General features: G+C 48.2%; 1 protein-coding gene across 3 annotated transcripts in view; it reads left to right on the top strand.

Annotated features, from left to right (window-relative positions):
* The window catches only part of rassf3 (Ras association domain family member 3), a 251,321-nt gene that overhangs the window by 218,097 nt on the left and 6,712 nt on the right, over nucleotides 1-26,512 (top strand). For all 3 annotated transcript variants that reach the window (XM_086009444.1, XM_086009445.1, XM_086009446.1), the window contains 3 exons: nucleotides 7,766-7,873; nucleotides 22,924-23,194; nucleotides 26,215-26,330. In XM_086009444.1, coding sequence (XP_085865570.1) covers nucleotides 7,766-7,873; nucleotides 22,924-23,194; nucleotides 26,215-26,330 — 495 coding nt within the window. The remainder of the gene's footprint in view (nucleotides 1-7,765; nucleotides 7,874-22,923; nucleotides 23,195-26,214; nucleotides 26,331-26,512) is intronic.

Consider the following 26,512-nt stretch of genomic DNA (forward strand, 5'->3'; position numbering starts at 1 on the left):
GCCCTGTAGACCATGAGCTTAGTGCCGGGTTTGAGGTCCTGGTCTTCAGGACCAGTGCCTTGTCTTTGACTTTATCTTCGGTCCTGTTCTTTATTAACTGTCAAGTGTTGAGTTAGCTGACGTCAGCCCAGCGTAATTGTAAAGACGCTGCAGTTAACATAGGAACAGCAGTAGGCCATTCAGCCCCTGGAGCCTGTTCCGCCATTCCATGAGATCACGGCTGATCTGCGACCTAACTTCATCTACCCGAGTTAACCACAGCATCTCTGGATTAGGGATGGGAAAACGAGCCAAGATTTTCATTCTTCGCCCCTTCAGGAAAGTGTGGACGGAGTCATGGTTGGCTGACAACCCCCTGCCGCTGAATAGCTTGCTGACACCCAGAGCAGGAACCTTTCACACGTGGGGACGGAGCCTCTATATGGACAGTTTAAAACATCCCTGTACGGTTTGGTGAGTCAGGCTACGGCAGACAGCAGAGGGCGGCTCCAGCCATTGAACCGTGCGTGCCCCAGCGAGGGTCGCCACCTTGAGGAGAGGAGTGGGGGAAATTGGCAGAAAACTGGGGAGAAACTCTGCGAAATCGCCTCTGGCACTCAAAATAGTTCAGGATGAAGTAAGTTGAAAGAGTTCTGGTGGGGGGGGGGGGGGGACTTCATTTTCCAATCAATGGCACAGCAGCGATGAATAAAGCAAATAGAATGCTGAACGATCCAGTTAAAACAGCAGAGTGCAGGTCCGAGGAAGTCATGCTGGAACTTTGTTTAGTGCTCTGCTCAGACCAGACCTTTTGTGACTTTGGGCGATGATGTAGAACGGGCACTGTCGATTCAGCTGCCCATTGCTGGCCGCGCCCTCAGCTGCCCAGGGCCTAAGCTCTGGAATTCATTCCCTAAACCTCTCCTCCTCTCTACACCTCTCTCTCTCTCTCCTCCCTTTAAATCGCTCCTTGTAAAACCTACCTCTTTGGCCAAGTTTTTGATCACCTGTCCTAATATCTCCTGTGGCTCGGTGTCAAATTTTTGTCTGATAATCGCTCCTGTGAAGTGCCCTGGGACGTTTTTACTAGGCGAAGGCGCTATATAAATGCACGTTGTCGAACGATCAAAGGATCTTTTCACAAGTGTTTGAAACGTTGCACTGTGACCTGCAGCAAACCCTTTGTTTCTCTGTGTTCAGTTGACATCATTGCTGTAATATTCATTGCTCCTTTCAAAACTGGAGTCAGCACGATGAGCCTGACCTCGCCTAGAGAACAGGAAAAAAAAATCCTGTTGGACTATTACAAACAATTTATGCATTTGAGCGTTTTTGTCTCTTTCTTTTTTTTAAACGGCCTGTCGCAAATGTAAATAAATGGACTTGTTAGAATATATAATCTCGAAACATACATTACTACAGTATGCCAAGACTTAACGGTGCAATTGGCCAAGATGCCTGTCCAGAATAAGCTGCGACTTAAATATAACTTGTTTAGAATCTTGGCAGTAGCTTCAAGAGAGAAGTTGACCATATATGGTGCGAGAGTAGATGCAGCCGACAGTGTTGATGCTATGATGTAATCAATCGTTCTTTTAAATGAATATTATTGTAGCTGAAGTCGTTTTCTGACTTTCAGGCTAGCTGCTTTTTAAAGAGAGAAAAGAGGTTGTATTCATGTAAAAAAAAAAAAAAAAAATTCTGATGCCTGAAATGGGTGCTGTTGGAATAATACCAATGGGCCTGTTCCTTAGCATGGTCTACCTGTGGTTCAGTCGCACATTTAACACAGCACTGTTTTTCTTGCGCTGTTTTTGATTTAGTCCTACATTTCATATTGTCCTACACTTTGCTCCGAAGTGGCTCATGCCGATGAACTGCTAGAGAAACCTCATCCGCCACCGTAAACACTCACTCCCGTGGCTGCAGTGTGTACCATCTACAAGATGCACTGCAGCAACTCGCCAAGGCTTCTTCGGCAGCACCTCCCAAACCCGCGACCTCTACCGCCTAGGGCAAGGGCAGCAGGCGCATGGGAGCAGCGCCACCTCCAAGTTCACCTCCAAGTCACACACACCATCCTGACTTGGAAATATATCGGCCATTCCTTCGTCGTCGCTGGGTCAAAATCCTGGAACTCCCTCCCTACCAGCACTGTGGGAGCACCTTCACCACACGGACTGCAGCGGTTCAAGAAGGTGGCTCACCTCCACCTTTTCGAGGGCAATTAGGGATGGGCAATAAACGCTGGGCCTTGACAGCGACGCCCACATCCCATGAACAAATATAAAAATAAACCGGGAGCTGATTCTTGCCAGTCTCCTGGAAACCGAGCTAAACGATCATCGGTCTAAACACGCCTTGGCCGATGGCACAAACTGTCGCCACTTGCATTCTGCTCTCCAAAACTGATCTACAGCAAGTCTACCAGACTTCCGTGGAAAGTATCAAGTGCTAATTTGCCCTTTAATTGCGTTTGTGCCATAAGGGGATGAGACAAAAGCTAATGAGTGGGGAGAAGTGTGTACGTAGATCAGTGAGAGGTGGTGATCCCTACCGCAGACAGTGTGATGGTTCATACTTCACCACTTCCTGAGGGGCAAAGCACAGACGGTGTAATACAACCCTCGATCTGCTTTACAGTCTGGTCGTGCTGTACCGTGACACACAGACCGTGCTCCTTCAGTTTGCGTGTCATTATTATAGTCCTTTGACCTGTATCATTCTCTTCCTAACTCATTATGCAGCAACCGTGCCAAATCTCATCATAATTATTTTATAGAACAGTGAAACTAAATTGTGTAATACCAAGAATAGTGCACATCTGGCAGTGCGCTTAAAACAGTAATTTAATTCCTTCCGACTTCACCCGAAGCAGTGGGAGTCTGCATTTTCCTACGCAACTTGCGACTGTGGCCACGATTATACTACACCTGCTATGGACTGTTAATTTTTATTGAACTAAGTATTGCCAGCTTTAGGGCCATGCATGGAGATCTCGGTAAGCAGAATTCCAGACGAAAGGTGTTTTGTTTCCTCCGCAGCCTTGGTCAAGCCAGTGGGTTGGCTGGCCTGCGGAAGTCACTTGATGGTTGGTTTGTGATGGTAGCCTGCAGGGACTGCGTGTGCGTGTGTGTGTGTGTGCATGCGTGTGCGTGTGTGTGTGTGCGTGTGTGTGTGGTCTTCACTAGTTTTTCCCCTGACGAGAAGGGAGATCCCGCTTGATGGTCTCACTCCGGCAGCACAACCGAGATTGGGAACTCAGCAGCTGACCGTGTATGTGCCCCAGTTCGGTCTGCCCAGTGGTTCTGCTCCATCAAGTTAGGTTCCTAATGTTGGTTGCACTTTGTAGAAGATGGAATTACAATGTCTGTATGTGTGGGTGGGCGGGGACTGTGGACGCTGGTCAAAATGGAAAATACTACAATTATACAGCAGGTCATTCAGCATCTGACAGAGGATAGGATCCGGGTGTGGCCATTGATCCGGATAGGATCCGGGTGTGGACAATGATCCGGATAGGATCCGGGTGTGGCCATTGATCCGGATAGGATCCGGGTGAGGCCATTGATCCAGCTATGCGGCACTCGGAGGTCAACCGTTGTGAATGGTCTCCTGAAGTTTACACAGCTGAAGCTGGCGGGAATGGACGGCACTCCCCCGGGAGCGAGAGTCTGAGGCCCAGCAGATTTTAACCGCCGGGCCTCATTTGAATGAAGGCCAAACTGGTCGGGTGTTTGGCCTTTTCCGGGAGGGGAGGGAATGGTTGGGCGGCTCTGAGGTCATAAGGAGAAAGCTGCCGACAGTGGGACAATTTCGGAGGGTGGGGGGGATGCTGAACGTTGCAGTGTTGCAAGGGTCTCACGATCACCTGGAGGGTCATCAGTGCTGGGCGCCCCCGCTCGGGAGAGGGTTAAAATTCCATTGGTTCCCATTCCCATGTATGGCATGGACCCCCCCCCCCGCCCATTTACATTTACTAGTGGGAGTCCCACAGCTGCCAAACCCATTGCTGACTGGCAGGAATGGAGCGGGCAATGGCGCCATTCCATTTTAACCGCTCCCCTGCCCATTGGGGAGGAGTTACAATCGCCCCCTAATGGACTTGGTTTCTCATGGGTCTAGGCTTGTGCTGCCGAGTTAGGTGAGCCAGATCGAGTGGAAAAGTTGGGAATTGGGACTCTTGCCGGTCTCCTGGAATCCGCGCTAAACGAGCATCAGCATAAACACGGCTTGGGAGAATTGAACCCCGAGCGGCGGGACACGGTGTGGCCCGAGGTCTGGCCGGCCCGCTGCCGCCGGCTCGAGGCTGAAGCAGCCGCTCCTTCACAGTGACGGCTTTTTACATTCCACGCAGAAATCCTGAGCTTGTGCTCGCGTGTTTTGATAGAGTAGACACGGAGAGAGTGTTTCCACTCGTGGGGAAGAGCAAAACTAGAGGCCATCAATACAAGATCGTCACCAAGAAATCCGATAGGGAATTCAGCAGAAACTTCTTTACCCAGAGAATGGTGAGAATGCGGAGCTCGCTACCACAGGGAGTGGCCGGGCCGAATGGCCTATTTCTGTGCCGTATATCCTTTGTAATCCGATGATGGTACAAGCTGTTGGCGAGGGTGACGCCCACATCCTGTTCTCCGATACGGACCTAAAACAAGTCTGACCAGACTGCCGTGGAAAGTATCAAATGCAAATGCCCGCATTTTATTTGCATATTCCCCGTTTTAATTCCCAACTGATGCCAGACTGATACCTGGGATGGCAGGAATGACGTATGAGGAGAGATTGGGTCGATTGGGCTTATACTCGCTGGAGTTTAGAAGAATGAGAGGGGATCTCATTGAAACTTATAAAATTCTAACAGGACTAGGCAGACTAGATGCAGGAAGGATGTTCCCGATGGCCGGGGAGTACAGAACCAGGGGTCACAGTCTAAGGATAAGGGGTAAGCCATTTAGGACAGAGATGAGGAGGAATTTCTTCACCCAGAGAGTGGTGAACCTGTGGAATTCTCTACCACAGAAGGCAGTAGAGGCCAATTCATTAAATATATTCAAGAAGGAGTTAGATATATTTCTTAAGGCTAAAGGGATCAAGGGATATGGGGAGAAGGCAGGGACAGGGTACTGAATTTGGATGATCAGCCATGATCTCATTGAATGGCGGAGCAGGCTCGAGGGGCCGAATGGCCTGCTCCTGCTCCTATCTTCTATGTTTCTATGATCTGTTGCTGTTCAGTTAAAGATATCCCTTTGTGACCGGCTCGTGTTTCGAAGTCGCCGTATAATGTAATGTGCTTTCGGGGGGGGAAAAAATGCTCGTCGTGCTTTTTCTTAGTTGGGCCCAATTTTTCTAAAGTTAATTCCAGGCCACTTTGAAGGCTTAATAAATACCCCGTGCACTCCACAAACGATGCCCCCCCACCCCCCCCCCCCCCACCTCAACTGTTTTCGACGTACTGCAAAAATTTAGAACATTGCTGTTCTTGTCCCAGTTGGTAAATGGCTGCGATGAAAGCCAGCAACTTATTGAATAATCATCTGGAATGCTGAGCGAAGGAAGAACAAGTCTGGGAACTTGTAGAAAGCTCCATTCTCAGGGGTCAAGAGCAAGAACATGTTGAGCGCTGCTGGTCTCTCAGCTGCTCTCCTTTCACCCATTCGCCTAGTCTACGTGTCACTGTTTTAACTATTCGTTTATGGGATGTGGGCGTCCCTGGCAAGGCCGGCATTTATTGCCCATCCCTAATTGCCCTTGAGAAGGTGGTGGTGAGCCGCCGCCTTGAACCGCTGCAGTCCGTGTGGTGAAGGTGCTCCCACAGTGCTGTTAGGGAGGGAGTCCCAGGATTTGGACCCAGCGACGATGAAGGATCGGCGATATACTTCTAAGTCAGGTTGGTGTGTGACTTGGAGGGGAACTTGGAGGTGGTGGTGATCCCCTGCGCCTGCTGCCCTTGTCCTTCTAGGTGGAAGAAGTCATGGGTTTGGGAGGTGCTGCTGAAGAAGCCTTGGCGAGTTGCTGCGGTGCATCTTGTAGATGGGGTACACTGCAGACATGGTGCGCCAGTGGTGGAGGGAGTGAATGTTTAAGGTGGTAGAGGGGGGTGCCAATCAAACGGGCTGCTATGTCCTGGATGGTGTCGAGTTTCTTGAGTGTTGTTGGAGCTGCACTCATCCAGTTCCACTAGAGTCAAGGAATTGTGTCTATTAGTGGACTATTAACTGCCCCCTTGAAACATTCTACACCATATTTAACCAACACCGTATTTAACCAACACCGTGACTATTGACAATGATACTAATTCACGTGTGCATAACGCCGCGTTGCATCGAGCTCACGCATGTGCAGTTCGGCCACTATCAGACACGCTACAAGACATAGCAATTTACGATGTGCCTCCAAATCGGGATGGCGGGAAGTGTGCGCTCTATGTGCAATTTGTAATAAATACGTTGGACCATTGGACAGGTACTTGAGGATGAGGAACCTATGGGGTACGGACAAAAAGCGAGGGGAGTGGGACTGAGCACGACTGCTCTTTTCAAATAGCCAGCACAGGCTCGACGGGCCGAATGGCCTCCATTGGTGCTGTAAGTTTCTATGATCTGTATAGATTTAGCAAAACTTTGAGGTGTCCAACGTTATGTACAGCATTTCTGTAGATGGCCTCAATAACCCAATGTCATCATGCATTAACTGTTCAACGGCTCAAGTGGTTTGCACAGTGTCTGAGCTGTGCGGAGCAGAAATCCCTGTGTTCCATTTCTGCTCTGTGTTGAGATCTCAGCCCTGGTGGTGGTGTAGCAGCGCTATATATTACAGTTGGCCTCAGCGCCTTCCGGTTAGGGCGGAGAAAAAGGGTTCCCATTCCTTATCCAGCGCCCCCCTGCTGGAAGTTTTGTGGGTATGGCGGTCCGGTGAGTGTGGACTGCGATGCTTTCTGCTATCGAGTTGCCTGGAAACACTGCCGAGGCTCGCTCCTTGTGGACAAGGTGCGAGAGGACACACTGAGCTGCCCAGCAGGAAGGAGTTAATTTTGCAGAAGGTGTGGAGAGAAAAGAGGGTACGGTGGCCTAGTGGTTATGGCACCGGACCAGCAATCCAGAGGTCATGAGTTCAAATCCCACATTATCAAATGGTTTGATAGGGTAAGTGCAGAGAAGATGTTTCCACTGATGGGGGGGATGGGGGAAGACCAAATTGGGGGCCATGGCTATATAGATGGTCACTAATGAACCCAATGGGGGAAATTCAGGAGAAGCTTCTTTACTCAGAGTGGTGAGAATGTGGAACTCACTACCACAAGGAAGTAGTTGAGTTGAATAGCTTAGATATATTTAAGGGGAAACTAGATAAACACATGAGGGAGAAAGGAATATACTGATGGTGTTAGATGAAGAGGGGTGGGAGGAGGCTCAGGTGGAGTATGGACCAGTTGGGTTGAATGGGTTGTTTCTGTGCTGTACATTCCATGTCAGTTGGGGAATTGAATTCAGTAAATCTGGTAATTTATGGGTTGGCAGCAGATAAAATAACCATGCCTGCTGCTAGATTGTTGTAAAAACCTAACGGGCTCACTAATGTCCTTCAGGGAGGGGAGCCTGCCTTCTCTTACCTGGTCCGGAATACACATGACTCCGATCCCACACTACATGCTTGACTCTTAATGCCCCGAGGGAATGGACAACCAATGTGCGTCCTTCCCCGAGAGTTTGGACTGAATTTCCTGCTCCTTCTACGACGAGGCCTCAAAAGGTTGTTTTAACACTTCTCCCTTGTGTTACAGGATGTGGAAAAGGAAAGGGAGCCACAGAAAATACTTACCAAAGAAGAGATCAAACAAAAAATCGAAGCCTATAACTCAACGGTAACGGACAGGTTAAAAATGACCGTGGTAAGTGAAAATCTGATTTTTAATGTCGATCTTGATTTCCCCACTATCTGCCACTTTCCAAGAACTCCCTTTAGCCTCAACTAGCAGAGGTCCAAGTGAAAGTGATGGCCTATTACAACAACAATTTACATTTATCTAGGGCCTTTAACGTAGTAAAATGTCCCAAGGTGCTTCACAAGACTTGGAAGTATATCGCCGATCCTTCATCGTCGCTGGGTCAAAGTTCAGGAACTCCCTCCCTAACAGCACTGTGGGAGCACCCTCACCACACGGACTGCAGCTGTTCAAGAAGATGGCTCACCACCACCTTCTCAAGGGCAACTAGGGGATGGGCAATAAATGCTGGCCTTGCCAGCGACGTCCACATCCCATGAACGAATTAAAAAAAAGTAATGTAATCAGACAAAAGTTGACATCAAGCCAGAGATGGAGACATTAGGACAGGTGACCAAAAGCTTGGTTGAAGAGGTAGGTTTTATGGAGCATCGCAAAAGAGAGAGAGAGGTTTAGAAAGGGAATTTCAGAGCTTGGGGCCTAGACGGCTGAAGGCACAGCCGCCTGAGTAGGTCATCGGTACTTCTGGTGCCTGGGAGCTGAACATCTCTCCCATGGTGGGGTAAGATCTGTTCTGTCACCTGCTTGCCCCATATCAAGCCCGCTCTCCCCCTTTCACAAGATCTAGGAGCAGCTCCATAGCACTGGTCATAGTAAAGAAGTCGTACTCCAATTATATAGGGCTTTGGTGAGACCACACCTGGAGTACTGTGTACAATTTTGGTCTCCTTACCTCAGGAAGGACATACTTGCCACAGAGGGAGTGCAATGAAGGTTCACGAGATTGATTCCTGGGATGGTGGGACTGTCGTATGAGAAGAGATTGAGTAAACTAGGCCTGTATTCTCTTGAATTCAGAAGAATGAGAGGGGATCTCATTGAAGCATACAAAATTATTACAGGGCTTGATAGGAGGGATGCTGGGAGAATGTTTCCCTTAGCTGGGGAGTTTAGAACCAGGGGCCACAGCCTCAAGATAAAGGGTAGGCCATTCAGCACTGAGATGAGAAGAAATTTCTTCACACAGAGGGTGGTGAATCTTTGGAATTCTCTACCCCAGAGGGCTGTGGAGGCTCAGCCATTGGGTATATTCAAAACAGAAGTCGATAGATTTCTGACTAGTAAGGGCATCAAGGGATATGGCGATAGGGCCGGTGAATGGAGTTGAGGCAGAAGATCAGCCATGATCTCATTGAATGGCGGAGCAGGCTCGAAGGGCCGAATGGCCTATTCCTGCTCCTATTTCTTATGTTCTTACGTTCAGAAAAAAGTGGACAAGCAAATGTTTGGCTATTTTTCCCCTTTAATTGCTTGGATTTTGCGGTCAGCGGCAAGGAAACAGCGCTTGCTGTTCACCTCGCTGACATCTGCCCACAGAGTTTCCGTGGGCTTTTGAGTGGAGACTTGCTCTTGTCGGGCATCTGATCCAGTGTGGCGCCCTCTATAGGAGATCATCTGTGGCATGTGTGAGCAGGACAAGCAACAGTATGGCTCTTCAACCAATCAGACTGAAGAATCCTCACTGAGCCACGGAGATTCTAAACCCGGAAGTGTAAAGCAGGAAGTATAAATTAGATTTAAATCATGTACAGAAAGTAAAATAAAGAAAGTTAGGATTAAGAGAGAAAGATGGAAGAGACAGAAAGAAAAAGTAAAAATTTTAAATCTCCAACACTAATTAAATTCTGAAGGAATGAGACTCCACACTTGTAAAATTTAATTTTCAGAGCCAGAGAGGTTGTTTGGCAGTAATTAAGACTTATCATGTTATTAAAAATTCACTTACACCTGAATGCACCAGTCCTAACTTTTTCTGCCGTGTTTAGTGGGTAACTACTGGGTAAGTACAGCAACTTCACGCCCTTACATTGATTTCAATGCCGAGTCTCTCGGCGAGGTTGTTGAAGCGCAGCCTGAGGAGGAACAAGGTAAGTCAGACCGCAACTTCTGGGTTTCCGCATTTAATTGCGCACGTGCTCCGGAGGTTGCTGTCTGATTTACTCCATAATTACGGTGAGCGCTGTTAGCGAAGGCATACAATGTTGCCAAGATTGGTGGGAGACCAGAGGATTGGGAAATTTTAAAAAACCAGCAAAGGATGACTAAAAAAAAAATAGAGAGAAGATGAATTGAGAGCGAAAACTGGCAAGAAATATTAAAACAGATAGTAAGAGCTTCTACAGGTATATAAAAAGGAAGAGAGTAGCTAAAGTAAACGTTGGTCCCTTAGAGGATGAGACTGGGGAATTAATAATGGGGAACGGGGAAATGGCAGAGACTCTGAACAAATATTTTGTAACTGTCTTCACGGTAGAAGACACTAACAACATCCCAATAATGGATAATCAAGGGGCCACAGGGAGGGGGGAACTAAAGACAATCACCATCACTAAGGAAATAGTACTTGGTAAAATAATGAGACTAATAGACGACAGATGGCCTGCACCCCAGGATCTTAAAAGAAGTGGCTGCAGAGATAGTGGATGCATTGGTTACAATATACCAAAATTCCCTGGACTCTGGAGAGGTCCCAGCGGATTGGAAAACCACAAATGTAACAGCCCTATTTAAGAAAGGAGGGAGACAGAAAGCAGGAAACTATAGACCAGTTAGCCTAACATCTGTCATTGGGAAAATGCTGGAGTCCTTCATTAAGGAAGCAGTAGCAGGGCATTTAGATAAACATACTGCAGTCAAGCAGAGTCAGCATGATTTTATGAAAGGGAAATCATGTTTAACAAATGTACTGGAGTTCTTTGAAGATGTAATGAACAGGGTGGACAAAAGTGAGCCAGTGGATGTGGTGTATTTGGATTTCCAGAAGGCATTCGATAAGGTGCCACATAAAAGATTACTGCATAAGATAAGAGCTCATGGAGTTGGGGGTAATATATTAGCATGGATAGAGAATTGGCTAACTAACAGAAAGCAGAGAGTCGGGATAAATGGGTAATTTTCCGGTTGGCAAACGGTAACTAGTGGGGTGCCACAGGGATCGGTGCTGGGGCCTCAACTATTTACAATCTACATTAATGACTTGGATGAAGGGACCAAGTGTAATGTAGCCAAGTTTGCGGATGATGCAAAGATGGGTGGGAAAGCAAGTTGTGCAGAGGACTCAAAGAATCTGCAAAGGGATATAGACAGGCTAAGTGAGTGGGCAAACGTTTGGCAGATGGAGTATAATGTGGGAAATGCGAGGTTATCCACTTTGGCAGGAAAAATAAAAAAGCCAATTATTATTTAAATGGCGAGAGATTACAAAATTCTACAGTTCAGAGGGACCTGGGGGTCCTTGTACATGAAACACAAAAGGTTAGCATGCAGGTACAGCAAGTAATCAAAAAGGCAAATGGAATGTTGGCCTTTATTTCAAGGGGGTTGGTGTATAAAAGCAGGGAAGTCCTGCTACAACTGTACAGGGTATTGGTGAGACCACACCTTGAATACTGCGTACAGTTTTGGTCTCCTTATTTAAGGAGGGATATACTTGCATTGGAGGCAGTTGAGAGACGATTCACTAGGTTAATTCCAGAGATGAGGGGGTTGACTTATGAGGAAAGGTTGAGCAGGTTGGGCCTATACTCATTGGAATTTAGAAGAATGAGAGGTGATCTTATTGAAACATATAAGATACTGAGGGGGCTCGACAAGGTAGATGCAGAGAGGATGTTTCCCCTCGTGGGGAAATCTAGAACTCGGGGGCATAGTTTCAGAATAAAGGGTCGCCCTTTTAAAACTGAGATGAGGAGGAATTTCTTCTCTGAAGGTTGTAAATCTGTGGAATTCTCTGCCCCAGCTGTGGTGGCTGGGTCATTAATACATTTAAGGTGGAGATAGACAGATTTTTGCAAGATAAGGGAGTGAAGGGTTATGGGGAGCGGGCAGGGAAGTGGCTTTGAGCCCAAGATCAGCTATGATCTTATTGAATGGCGGAGCAGGCTCGAGGGGCCGAGTGGCCTATTCCTGCTCCTAATTCTTATGTTCTTATGTTATTCTTGACACAAAATCCAGGCCAATATATTTAGAGTTGTAGATGAAGGAGCAAGTTCCAAAGTGTGGGCAACTATCCTGAGGTAAAGATGAAATGGCGATTGGGATTGCAGGGGGGAGGGAAGACTGAGGGGTGGCGAGGAATTGCACAATTTTGGGATTTGTGAAAAAGAAGGAATGAAGAGTGACAGACTGTGCATAATGAGTCTTGGTTGCAGAAAGTGAGGACTGCAGGGGGTAGAAAGAGCGTGTATGACCAGGATAGTGTATTTAGAGCCTAGAAGGAACCAGAAAGTTCAGAGGAATAATGGTCACAGTGTTAGAGAGAGAGAGAGAGAGAGAGAGAAAGGATTGATGGAAGGAGCAACAGAGAGGGTGAGAACAATCAAGAGGTTGGAGACTATTGGCTGGGTGGGCGGGTGGGGGGAGAAGGCAGGCATTGTATTTAATATTCAGCAAAATATTTAAACACTGGCAACATTAAATTCCTTCTCCCACTCAGAATGGCTGCAAAATGCAAGCAGGCAGCTCCCCAGAGTGAACATAACATTAGAAATAGGAGCAGGAGTCGACCACACGGCCCCTTCGAGCCCGCTCCGCCACGCGGCCCCTCGAGCCCGCTCCGCCACGCGGCCCCTCGAGCCCGCTCCGCCACGCGGCCCCTCGAGCCTGCTCCGCCATTCAATAAGATCATGTCTGATCATCGACCTCAACTCCACTTTCCCGCCCGATCTCCATATCCCTTGATTCCCCTAGAATCCAAAAATCTATTGATCTCTGAAGGGTGAAAGCCTCCCACAGTTACATGATGCAGTATCGCAGCTATGCAGCAAATTGGGCTGGAGACCTTGTAAAAGTAAGTCCTTTGTCACTTGTGGTTAAAATTAGAACATTTATTTGTATTTGGCGTTAGCAGTAATGTAAGGCTGCACTGGGTTTTAGTCTGTTCTTTTTTTTGTATTTATTCCTGGGATGTGGGCATCGCTGGCAAGGCCAGCCTTTATTGCCCATCCCTAGTTGCCCCTCGAGAAGGTGGCGGTGAGCCGCCGCCTTGAACCGCTGCAGTCCGTGTGGTGAAGGTACTCCCACAGTGCTGTTAGGGAGGGAGTTCCAGGATTCTGACCCAGCGACGATGAAGGGACGGCCGATATACTTCCAAGCCAGGATGGTGTGTGACTTGGAGGTGGTGGCGTTCCCATGCGCCCGCTGCCCTTGTCCTTCTAGCTGGTAGTGGGAGAGTCTAGAAACTGAGGAGTGGATAGTTGAAAATCCCTCAGTGGGTTAAACTGTTATTTAACAAGTGACCTCCGATGTTAAACAAATTAAATGCTTTCTGCCCTATCAGCACACATGCCTGCCAACACTGGGAATCTAATTCAATTGTATCAGTTCGGTTGGACTGATCCAGAGGCAAAATTAGTTCAAGGCCAGATAAATCCTGTTTTGTTTTCCCCTTTCTTGCTCATAAGTTAAGAGCACTTTTTCGCTCAGGAATGAATACTACATTAAAATGATCAGATTGGGCTTTGCTTCAGTCATGTAGGAACAGACTGGTGCTCGTATTAAACATTCCCGGGCAATCGGGAAGTATTCATTTTTGAATGGGGTATTTGTTTAAATACTTGGAGGAACCGTATCGTAACTTAAAAAACGGAACACTGTCTAACCACTTTTAGCTGCTGGTTCTAGTTCTGGGCTTTGATGAAATTAAAAGCCCGGGTAAATTGGAGTCAAAGACTTGGCAGGCAAAAATGTAATCGAGCAATGGATAGCCTGTGAAGAGGAGATGGCTCGGGTACAGTCTAGGTACATTCCCACGAGGAGGAAAGGGAGGGCAACTAAAGCCCGAGCTCCCTGGATAACGAAGGAGTTGGAGAGTAGGATGAAGCAGAAAAGGGTGGCGTATGACAGATGTCAGTGTGATAACACAAGGGAGAATCAGGCTGAATATAAAAAGTACAGAGGAGAAGTGAAAAAGGAAATAAGAGGGACAAGGAGAGAGTACAAGAATAGATTTGCAGCTAACCTAAAGAGGAATCCAAAGGTCTTCTACAGGCATATTAACAGTAAAAGGGTTGTCAGAGGAGTGATAGGGCTGATTAGGGACCATAATGGAGATCTATTGGCCGAGGCAGAAGGCATGGCCGAGGTACTAAATGAGTGCTTTGTATCGGTGTTTACCAAGGAAGAGGACTTTGCCAAAGCTACAGTAAATGAGGAGGTTGTCAGGGTACTGGATGAGATAAAAATAGATAAAAGAGGAGGTATTAGACAGACTAGCGGTAATTAAAGTGGCTGGGTCAGCCGTGGCTCAGTGGGTAGCACACTCTGCCTCTGAGTCAGAAGGTCGTGGGTTCAAGTCCCACTCCAGGGACTTGAGCACATAAATCTAGGCTGACACTCCAGTGCAGTGCTGAGGGAGTGCTGCACTGTCGGAGGTGCCGTCTTTCAGGTGAGACGTTAAACTGAGGCCCTGTCTGCTCTCAGGTGGATGTAAAAGATCCCATGGCAATATTTCAAAGAAGAGCAGAGGAGTTATTCCCGGTGTCCTGGGCCAATATTTATCTCTCAATCAGCATCACTAAAAACAGATTCTCTGGTCAATATCACATAACTGTTTGTGGGAGCTTGCTGTGCGCAAATTGGCTGCCGTGTTTCCCACATTACAACAGTGACTACACTTCAAAATGTACTTCACTGGCTGTAATGTGCTTTGAGAAACCCGGTCATGAAAGGCGCTATATAAATGCAAGTCTTTCTTTCTTAAGTCACCCAGTCCGGATGGGATGCATCCTCGGTTACTGAGGGAAGTGAGGGTAGAAATTGTGGAGGCTCTGGCCACAATCTTCCATCCTCTTTAGATACAGGGGTGGCGGCAGAGGACTGGAGGATTGTAAATGTTACACCCTTGTTCAAAAAAGGGGAGAAGGATAAACAGGCTGGTTAGCTTTAATGTCGGTGTGGGGAAGCTTTTAGAAACAATAATCCGGGAGAAAATTAACAGCAACTTGGACAAACATGGACTAATAAAGGAGAGCCAGCATGGATTTGTTACGGGCAAATCATGTTTGACTAACTTGATTGAATTTTCTGATGAGGTAACAGAGCTGCTGGATGAGGGCAGTGGAGGTGATGTTGTGTATACGGACTTACAAAAGGCGTTTGATAAAGTGCCACATACTAGGCTTGTTAGCAAAATTGAAGCCATGGGATAAAAGGGGCAGTAGCAACACGGATACATAAGAACATAAGAACATAAGAAATAGGAGCAGGAGTAGGCCAATCGGCTCCTCGAGCCTGCTCCACCATTCAATAAGATCATGGCTGATCTGATCCTAACCTCAAATCTTCTATCACTCTGCATCCACCCGAACCCATGTGATCTCCCGGGAGAGGCAAAAAACCAGATAAAGACCCAATGGCCAATTTGGGAGAAAAAAATCTGGGAAATTCCTCTCCGACCCATCTAGGCGATCGAAATTCTTCCAGGAGATCACTCTGTCCCTATATTTTCTACAGTACTTACCTTCTGTAAAGGCGATCTCCATCCCAGCCAGGAACAGGAATAAAACCATCTCCTGAAATCTAACACAGAATTAGAACACAGTAGGAGCAGAACAAGGCTACACGGCCCCTGGGCCCGCTCCGCTACCCACAGGGCCATGACCATTCCGAACCTAGACTCATGTCCAATTTCCTGCCCGCTCCCCGTAACCCTTAATTCCCTTTACTTCTAGGAAATTATCTATTTCTGTTTTAAATTTATTTAATGATGTAGCTTCCACAGCTTTCTGGGGCAGCAAATTCCACAAACCTACCACCCTCTGAGTGAAGAAGTTTCTCCTCATCTCAGTTTTGAATGAGCGGCCCCTTATTTTAAGATTATGCCCCCTAGTTCTAGTTTCACCCATCATTGGGAACATCCTCACCGCATCCACCCGATCAAGCCCCTTCACAATCTTATATGTTTCAATAAGATTGCCTCTCATTCTTCTGAACTCCAATGAGTAGAGTCCCAATCTACTCAACCTCTCCTCATATGACCACCCCCTCATCCCCGGATTAACCGAGTGAACCTTCTTTGTACTGACTCGAGAGCAAGTATGTCTTTTCTTAAGTATGGACACCAAAACTGTATGCAGTATTCCAGGTGTGGTCTCACCAATACCTTGTACAACTGCAGCAATACCTCCCTGTTTTTATATTCCATCCCCCTAGCAATGAAAGCCAACATTCCATTGGCCTTCTTAATCACTTGCTGCACCTGCATACTGACTTTTTGAGTTTCGTGCACCAGGACCCCCAGATCCCTTTGTACTACAGTACTTTCCAGTTTCTTGCCATTAAGATAATAACTTGCTCTATGATTTTTCCTGCCAAAGTGCATAACCTCACACTTTCCAGTATTGTATTCCATCTGCCAAATCTCTGCCCACTTACTTAGCCTGTCTATGTCCCTTTGCAGGTTTTTTATGTCCTCCTCACTCACTACTTTCCGTCCCATCTTTGTATCATCTGCAACCTTTGATATGTTACACTCGGTCCCCTCCTCCAAATCGTTAATATAGATTGTAAAGAGTTGGGGACCCAGCACTGACCCCTGCGGAACACCACTAGTTACTGGTTGCCAATCTGAGAACGAACCATTTATCCCAACTCTCTGCTTTCTGTTAGAGAGCCAATCCTCCACCCACGCCAGAATATTACCCCCAATCCCGTGATTTTTTATCTTGAGCAATAATCTTTTGTGTGGCACCTTGTCAAATGCCTTTTGGAATTCTAAATACACTACGTCCACTGGTTCCCCTTTATCCACCCTGTATGTTACTTCCTCAAAGAACTCAAGCAAATTTGTCAAACATGACTTCCCCTTCATGAAACCATGCTGAGTTTGTCCTATTAAATTATGTTTATCCAAATGTCCCGTTACTGTCTCCTTAATAATGGACTCTAACATTTTACCAACAACAGATGTTAGGCTAACAGGTGTATAGTTTCCAGCCTTCTGCCTACTACCCTTTTTAAATAAGGGTGTTACATTAGCAGTTTTCCAATCTGCCGGGACCTTTGCTGAGTCCAGTGAGTTTTGGAAAATTATTACCAATGCATACAAAATTGGCTAAGGGATAGAATACAAAGTTGTGGTGAACGGCTGTTTTTCAGACTGCAGGGAGGTACGCAGTGGTGTTCCCCGGGGTTCAGTACCTGGACCACTGCTGTTTTTGATATACATTAATGACTTGAACTTGAGGGTACAGGGTGCAATTTCAAAATTTGCAGGTGACATGAAACTTGGAAGTGTAGTAGACAGTGAGGAAGATAGTAATAGACTTCAAGAAGACACAGCCAGGCTGGTGGAATGGCGGACACGTGGCAGATGAAATTCAACATAGAGAAATGTGAGATGATACATTTTGGGGGGAAGAATGAGGAGAGACTGTACAGATTAAATGATACAATTTTGAAGGGGGTGCAAGAACAGAGAGACCTGGGGGTGTTTGTGCACAAATCTCTGAAGGTGGCAGGACAGGTTAACAGAGCAGTTAATGACGCAAATGGGATGTTGGGCTTTATAAATGGAGGCATAGAGTACAAAAGCCAGGAGGTTGTGCTATACCGATATAAAACACTAGTGATACGCTTATCAATTATTCCATAAAAGGCGATGAATTAGGATAGTAATGAAAAGGTTTTTATTAACTAAAGAACAGAGCATGCCTCTCGTGGGCGACTGGTCCCAAGAAGGAAGTGGGCTGCCGAGCAGCCACCTTTATACCAGGTCACGTAGGCGGAGCCAGCTGAGGCATGCATTGGTACACAGTGAGTAGCAAGAGGTAACAATGTGCCAATAACGATAACAGTAGTGAACCACAGTGAACAACAATGAAAACAATAACAGTGGTTTACCACATTCACCCCTTGTTTAAAATTGAGTCCAGCGGGGTGAAGTGTGCTAAAAGTTCGTGTAGGTAAGTCTGTCAGGAGGCCTTGTATACCGTCCTGATCGTCGTAGCAGCAGCGGCGGCGGTGGTGCAGTATCCAACGTCGAATCTGGTGTCTGAGTGGTCAACGAAGGGTCCTGGGGCTCCGGCATGCCGTCTACAGGGGTTGGGTTGGGAGAAGTGGTGGGGAATAACGGTGGTGATGCAGGGGCGCCCGAGGGTGCGAGGTCTCGTATGGAGACCGTGTCCTCCCGCCCGTCTGGGTATGCCACGTAGGCATACTGGGGGTTGGCGTGTAGGAGGTTCACCCTCTCGACCAGGGGGTCCGTTTTATGGGTCCTTACGTGCCTCCGCAGTAGGACGGGCCCAGGAGAAGTCAGCCATGTCGGTAGCGAGGTTCCCGATGTGGACTTCCTGGGGAAAACGAACATTTGCTCATGAGGGGTGGCATTAGTGGCAGTACAAAGCAGTGACCGGATGGAGTGGAGCGCCGCAGGGAGGACCTCCTGCCAGCGAGAGGTCGGAAGGCCCTTAGATTTTAAGGCTAAGAGGATGGCCTTCCAAACCGTCGCGTTCTCTCTTTCCACCTGGCCGTTCCCCCGGGGGTTGTAGCTGGTGGTCCTGCTCGTAGCAATACCTCTCGCGAGCAGGTACTGCCGAAGTTCGTCGCTCATGAAAGAGGAGCCCCGGTCGCTATGTATATAGCTAGGGAACCCGAACAAGGCGAAGAGGTCATTCAGGCATTTGATGACCGTGGTACTGGTCATGTCTGGGCAAGGGATGGCAAAGGGAAAACTGGAGTACTCATCAACTATGTTGAGGAAGTACACGTTGCGGTCAGAGGAAGGGAGAGGCCCCTTAAAGTCGATGCTCAAGCGCTCGAAGGGGCGGGTAGCCTTGATCAGGCGTGCTCTGTCTGGCCTATAAAAATGCGGTTTGCATTCGGCACAGGTTTGGCAGTTCCTGGTCATAGTCCTGACCTCCTCGATGGAGTAGGGCAGGTTGCGGGCCTTAATGAAGTGGCAGAATCTGGTGACCCCGGGGTGGCAGAGGTCATTGTGGAGGGTCCGCAGTCTATCAACCTGCGCGTTGGCGCATGTACCTCGTGATAGAGCATCTGGGGGCTCATTGAGTTTCCCGGGCCGGTACAAGATATCGTAATTGTAGGTGGAGAGTTCAATTCTCCACCTCAAGATCTTGTTGCTCTTGATTTTGCCCCTCTGCTTATTATTGAACATAAAAGCAACAGAACGCTGGTCAGTGAGAAGGGTAAATCGTTTTCCGGCCAGGTAATGCCTCCAGTGCCGCACCGCTTCCACAATAGCCTGGGCCTCCTTTTCGACAGAGGAGTGTCGAATCTCGGGGCCCTGGAGGGCCCTTGAGAAAAAGGCCACGGGTCTCCCCGCCTGGTTAAGGGTTGCAGCTAGGGCGAAGCCGGACGCATCGCTCTCCACTTGGAAAGGGATGGACTCATCCACTGCGTGCATTGTGGCCTTCGCAATATCACTCTTGATAAGAGTGAAGGCTGCACCCGCCTCTGATGTCAGGGGGAAGGAGGTGGACTTGATGAGGGGTCTGGCTTTGTCTGCATAGTTGGGCACCCACTGAGCGTAGTAAGAGAAAAACCCCAGGCATCTCTTCAGTGCTTTCTGGCAGTGGGGGAGGGGGAGCTCCATAAGGGGGCGCATTCTGTCGGGGTCGGGCCCAATGACTCCGTTCTCCACTACGCAGCCGAGGATGGCAAGGCGCTTGGTGCGAAACATACATTTCTCCTTATTGTATGTTAGATTCAGCCGCTGGGCCGTACGGAGGAATTTCGCTAGATTAGCGTCATGGTCCTGCTGGTCGTGGCCGCAGATGGTGACGTTATTCAGATAGGAAAAGGTGGCCTGCAGCGCGTTCTGGTCGACCATCCGGTCCATCTCCCTTTGGAAGACCGAAACCCCGTTGGTGACGCCGAAAGGAACCCTAAGGAAGTGGTAGAGGCGGCCGTTTGCCTCGAAGGCAGTATACTGGCAGTCCTCATGGCGGATAGGGAGTTGGTGGTATGCTGACTTAAGGTCAATGGTGGAGAATACCCTGTATTGCGCAATCTGATTGACCATATCAGATATGCGGGGAAGAGGGTACGCGTCCAGCTGGGTGTACCGGTTTATGGTTTGGCTGTAGTCAATGACCAGGCGGCGTTTATCGGCGGTCTTAATGACTACAACCTGGGCTCGCCAGGGGCTGGTGCTCCCTTCGATAATGCCCTCCTTCAGGAGCCGCTCCACCTCAGCGCTAATAAAAGCTCTGTCCCCGGCGCTGTACCGCCTGCTCTTGGTAGCGATGGGTTTACAGTCGCGGGTGAGGTTAGCGAACGGGGGGGGGGGACTTTGAGTGTGGAAAGACTGCAAGTGGTGCGCGGCGGGTGATTTGAAAACTGTTGGTTGCAGACTGTGAGTGGGGGGAGGGGTCCACCGTATGCCAATGTGACACTTTTGAGGTGGCACTGAAAATCCAACCCTAGCAGAACGGCAGCGCAAAGACGGGGCAGGACAAGAAGTTTAAAATTTTTATATTCGGTGCCCCTAACCGAAAGGGTCACCACACAGTAGCCGCCGACGTCCGTTGAATGGGACTTGGACGCCATAGAAATCCGATGGCGCGTTGGCAGGACCGTGAGGGAGTGGCTACGCACCATGTCGGGGTGAATAAAACTCTCCGTGCTCCCGCTGTCAAACAGGCAAGTAGTGGCGCGGCCGTTTACCGTAATGTCCATCATGGACCTGGACAGATGATGAGGGAGAGCTTGATCCAGCGTAACGGAGGCCAGTGTATGGCTGAGTGAGCCGCTATGGTCGTCAGACGAGATGGTGGTCGAGTCCGGAGACAAAATGGCGGTTGAGTGCGGCGGGCAAAATGGCGGCGGCCATGATTCTGATCCCCACGCGGCCGGAGGTGCACAAAATGGCGGAGAAGATGGCTGCCCCCACGGTTCACACGCGGCGCTGCTGGCGTTTGCGGGTTTCCCTCTGCAGGCGTTGGCGTAATGGCCTTTCTTCCCGCAGCCAGAGCAGGTAGCGGTCTTCGCCAGGCAGCGTGCTCTAGGGTGTTTTAACTGGCCACAGAAGTAGCATTTTTGGGCCTGGTTACGGGACATCGTTGCAGTAGTTGGTACCGGGGGCGGTGGTCCCAGTTGATTTTGGGACATTGCTGCAGTAGTTGGTACCGGGGGCGGCGGTCCCATGTCCCAAGGTCGCGATGGCCATGGCGCGGCACCGTTACGTGAGTATGCTTCGAGGTTTCGGTGGGCCGCATCTAGTGAGAGCGTGAGGGCTACGGCCGTCTTCAGGTCGAGCTCCTTGCTTTCGAGCAGTCTCGGCCGGGAGTAGTCGGACTGGAGGCCCTTAACGAAGGCATCACAGATAAGTCCCTCCGCGTGCGCCGCAGCCGTTACCGCCTTACAGTCGCAGTCCCTGCAGAGTGTCTGTAACGCCCGTAAAAATGTCTCTACCGATTCCCCCGGTTGCTGCCTGCGGGATCCCAGGAGGTGTCTGGCGTAAATCGTATTCACTGGGCGCTTGTATTGCCCTTTTAGCAGGTCGAGAGCCGCCGCGTACGTAGTAGTGTCCCGGATGAGTGTATATACTTGAGGGCTCACCTGGGCGGTCAGAACTTTTAATTTGTTCTCCTCCGATGTCACGGCGGAGGCTTCTAGGAAGGATTCAAAGCAGCTCAGCCAGTGTTCGAAATTGGTAGCTGAACCCGCCGCTTGAGGGTCGAGGTCCAGGCATGCTGGTCTGAGGGCTCGCAGCAACGCCTGCTGTTGTTGCTGCTCAGGTCCCGACATTTTAATTTTAGTTAATAAAATTGATACGCTTATCAATTATTCCATAAAAGGCGATGAATTAGGATAGTAATGAAAAGGTTTTTATTAACTAAAGAACAGAGCATGCCTCTCGTGGGCGACTGGTCCCAAGAAGGAAGTGGGCTGCCGAGCAGCCACCTTTATACCAGGTCACGTAGGCGGAGCCAGCTGAGGCATGCATTGGTACACAGTGAGTAGCAAGAGGTAACAATGTGCCAATAACGATAACTAGTGAACCACAGTGAACAACAATGAAAACAATAACAGTGGTTTACCACAACTAGTTCGGCCCCAGCTGGAGTATTGTGTCCAATTCTGGGCACCACACTTCAGGAAGGACGTGACGGCTTTGGAGAGTTTACAGAAGAGATTTACTAGAATGGTTCCAGGGATGAGGGATTACAGTTACGTGGATAGACTGGAGAAGCTGAGGTTGTTCTCCTTAGAGCAGTGAAGGCTAAGAGGAGATTTAATAGAGGTGTTTAAAATCATGAAGGATTTAGAGAGAGTAAATAAAGATAAACTGCTTCCAATAACCAGAGGGCACAGATTTAAGGTGATTGGCAAAAGAACCAGTGGCAACATGAGGAAACATTTTTTAACGCAACGAGTGGTTAGGATTTGGAATGCGCTGCCTGATAGGGTGGTGGATACAGATTCAATAGTAGCCTTCAAAAGGGAATTGGATAAATACTTGAAGGAGAAAAAATTGCAGGGATATGGGGAAAGAGCGGGGGAGTGGGACTAACTGGATCACTCTTCGAAAGAGCCGGCACAGACGCAATGGGCCGAATGGCCTCCTCCTGTGCCGTACTATTCTATAATTGTAGGATCTTTACCCCAAGAGTGGTTAGAATGTGGAACTTGCCACTACAAGGAGTAGATGAGGTGAATAGCATAGATGCATTTAAGGGGAAGCTAGATAAACACATGAGGGAGAAAGGAATTGAAGGATATGTTGATAACGTGAGATGAAATAGGGTGGGAGGAGGCTTGTGTGGAGCATAAACACCAGCATGGACCAGTTGGGCCGAATGGCCTGTTTCTGTGCTGTAATTTCTATGTAATATCACCAGATAACACTTCTTGATGGTAATTCCACCCCACCCCAAGAGATTCTACCCTCTGTCTCAGTTCTAATGCTGCGCTGTGCGTATAGGACCACGGCAACGCACATTATTTTCTGATTTCTATATTGTGTTCCTCTCCAGAATTCAAATGAAGTATACACTGGTTTTATCAAAGTTCAGATGGACTTGCGCAGGCCAATCACCATACGGTCCATAGCAACTCCAGGGAGCCGTACGTATAATAACAACAATGAGACTGCCTTCTACCTGCCCAAGGATACTACGAACACTCTCCACATCAGCAGCAGCAATACAGTGAAGGAGGTTATCGAGGCCCTGCTGAAGAAGTTTACGGTTGCTGATAACCCTGCCAAGTTTGCTCTCTTCAAGCAGTCCCGCAAGGAAGAGCAAGGTAAGGCGTACTGGTGTGAAGCGTAAGTTGCTGTAATGAGGTGGAAAACTCGTACTAACTTAAAAAATGGCAATCAAAGAAACAAAGAACTTGCATTTTTATAGCGCCTTTCCCGACCTCCGGACGTTCCAAAGCGCTTTACAGCCAATGAAGTACTTTTTGAAGTGCGGTCACTGACATGAATCAGTCATTCATGAAAGAAAGACATGAAATAATGCAGAGCGGCCTGCGGGTGGCGCTGTCCAGGGAGAATATAAATACTCGGGCACAGGCCCAGCTTGCGCAGGACATTCTTAACAGGAACTAGTGAAGGACACAACTAGACCTCCATGTTGTAAAACAGCTGATTAAAGCTTTGTTTAACGCTTAGACCAAGTGCCTAGTAGTTTTCTTACGTCAGTCACTGTTGTAATGTGGGAAACGCGGCAGTCAGTTTGCGCACAACAAGCTCCCACAAACACCAATGAGATAATGGCCAGATAATCTGTTTTTTAGTGATGTTGATTGAGGGATAAATATTGGCCCCAGGACACCGGGGGATAACTCCCCCTGCTCTTCTTCGAAATAGTGCCGCGGGATCTTTAACGTCCACCTGAAAGGGGGCAGACGGGGCCTCGGTTTAACGTCTCATCCGAAAGACAGCACCTCCGACAGCGCGGCACTCCCTCAGCACTGCACTGGGAGCGTCAGCCTAGATTTTCCTTACAATCCAAGTAACTGATTGCAGTAGCAAATGTTCAACTCCACCGCCTTGCTTCCTTTCTCCAGCACCTCCCACACAAAAGAAATAGGTGCCAGAAAGAAAGAAAAAAAATTGGAATGCTTGAAAATTTGATTGCAGCAAATTGACTGAAGTATTCATTCTGTACACTCGAACCGTTAGTATATAAAGGGAAGGCCTAATTCCTGCAATTTGTCAGGGGCACAGCCTCTTGGAACTTCACAGTTAGTGCTAAAGTGCAGTGAATGACGCACGACTGATTCTTACATTAAAAAAGCCTACAGGTACCAAATCTGGTGAATAAAAGGACCATTCAGGCCCAAATTGCATAAGCTTTATTCCTTTGAATGAAAACATTGAATACTAGGCATAGTGACATTTACATCCAAACCAGTGGTGTTATTGTTCTCTTTATGAAAAAAAAAATGCTCCCTCTGGGCTGTGAAAAAGGCAGACTTGTTTTATAAATTGTTCTCTTTTAAACAGTTGCTGCAGGGTCTTTCTCTTAGATGAATTAACATGGACCTCAAGTGTCAGCTGTGGACTCAGTGGGCAGCACCCTCGCCTCTGAGTCAGAAGGTTGTGGGTTCAAGTCCCACTGCAGAGACTTGAGCACAAAAATCTAGGCTGACACTCCCAGTGCAGTGCTGAGGGAGTGCTGCACTGTCAGAGGTGCCGTCTTTCGGATGAGACGTTAAACCGAGGCCCCGTCTGCTCTCTCGGGTGGACGGAAAAGATCCCATGGCACTATTTTGAAGAAGAGCAGGGAAGTTCTCCCCGGTGTCCTGGGCCAATATTTATCCCTCAATCAACATTACAAAAAAAGATTATCTAGTCATTATCGTATTGCTGTTTGTGGGAGCTTGCTGTGCGCAAATTGGCTGCCACGTTTCCCACATTACAACAGTGACTCCACTACAAAAAGTACTTCATTGGCTGTAAAGCGCTTTGGGACGTCTGGTGGTCGTGAAAGGCGCTATAGAAATGCAAGTCTTTCTTTCTTTCTAATGGCCCTCTTTGTCTTCCCCTCTGGTCAGCTGGGTGTTCGACAGACACACAAACTCATCTCCCCGTGTAAAGGTATCCAATTCAAGCTCCTGGGAAACCTGCACCCGCCTGTAAGGTTTCTGGTTTGCTTCTCTCTCCACCCACCCCCCTATAGGAACACATCCTGCTTAACTAAACCCAGGGAACCTAGGCACAGATTGGCAAAAAGCAAGATTTGGGGGGTTCTCCAGGTATGCTGGAGGTTAACCAGCTTAAACCACATGGCTAACAGTGGCACGCCAGCTTGGACCACCCTACCTGTCTGGCTATTGGCTTACAGGGAAGACATTCCAGCTCCCAGTGATGGGGCCTACTCCTCCAGGTCCTTTCATGTGCCAGAGTGACCAATCAATGACCTGCTGCCCGTATCCTAACACTTGACCCATCAGCCCCTGTGCTCGCTAACCTACATGGCTTAAAAGAAAGACTTGCATTTCTATAGCGCCTTTCATGTCCATCGGACACCTCAACACGCTTTACAGTCAATGAAGTGCTTTTTGAAGTGTAGTCACTGTTGTAATGTGGGAAACGTGGCAGCCAATTTGCGCACAGCAAGCTCCCACAAACAGCAATGTGATAATGATCAGATCATCTGTTTTTTTTGTTATGCTGGTTGAGGGATAAATATTGGCCCCAGGACACCGGGGATAACTCCCCCTGCTCTTCTTCGAAATAGTGCCATGGGATCTTTTACGTCCACCTCAACGAGCAGACGGGACCTCGGTTTAACATCTCATCCGAAAGACGGCACCTCCGACAGTGCAGCACTCCCTCAGCACTGCACTGGAGTGTCAGCCGAGCTTTGTGTGCTCCAGTCTCTGGAGTGGGGACTTGAACCCACAACCTTCTGACTCAGAGGCAAGTGTGCTACCCACTGAGCCACAGCTGGCACATGTTAGGTCTACATAAGAATCAAGGCGCTCCCTACGTGGTTAGTCACTATATCGCCTCATGTGAATATAGGACAACAAGGTCTCCAGTTCAACTTGTGCTAGCTGCTCTTAATGGATGGAGTTGTATCAGTTGTATATGAATCAGCTGATGAAGCAGATATTATTATAGGCCCAAGAATAGTTACAGCCTAGTAGTTCTGTGGTGATATTACTCTCCGAGTGCAGTAACACTGGGGGGTGGGAGGGGGAATGTTCCACTGCACGTGCGCCAGCAGAGTGTAACCCCAGGAATTTCAGTGCCTTTATGACACCAAACACTCATCCAACAAACTCATCTGGTTTCTCTCTTCCGGTTGCAGTGCACATGAGCAAACTGTTGGATGCCGAACACCCTCTTTACCTGCGACTGTTTGCAGGACCCAGCTCCGACGCTCTGAGTTTTGTCTTACGCGAGCACGAGACTGGGGAAGTGCTGGTAAGTGGTCTTAAATTTTTTCAATAGCAAAGATTTTTTTTTTTTTTAAAGTTGCGTCTTAATACCTGACCACTCAAAAGCAATCGGGCATTTGTTTTAATCAGAAAATGCACAGCAGGTCGATGAGAAGGTAGACGTTTCAAGTGTAATCCTTCATTAAATCACGGCCAAAACAATAACCC

The sequence above is a fragment of the Somniosus microcephalus genome, chromosome 16 (genome assembly GCF_052327205.1).
Source record: "Somniosus microcephalus isolate GS21.2 chromosome 16, FLI_Smic_1.0, whole genome shotgun sequence".
NCBI classification, from domain to species: Eukaryota; Metazoa; Chordata; class Chondrichthyes; order Squaliformes; family Somniosidae; genus Somniosus; species Somniosus microcephalus.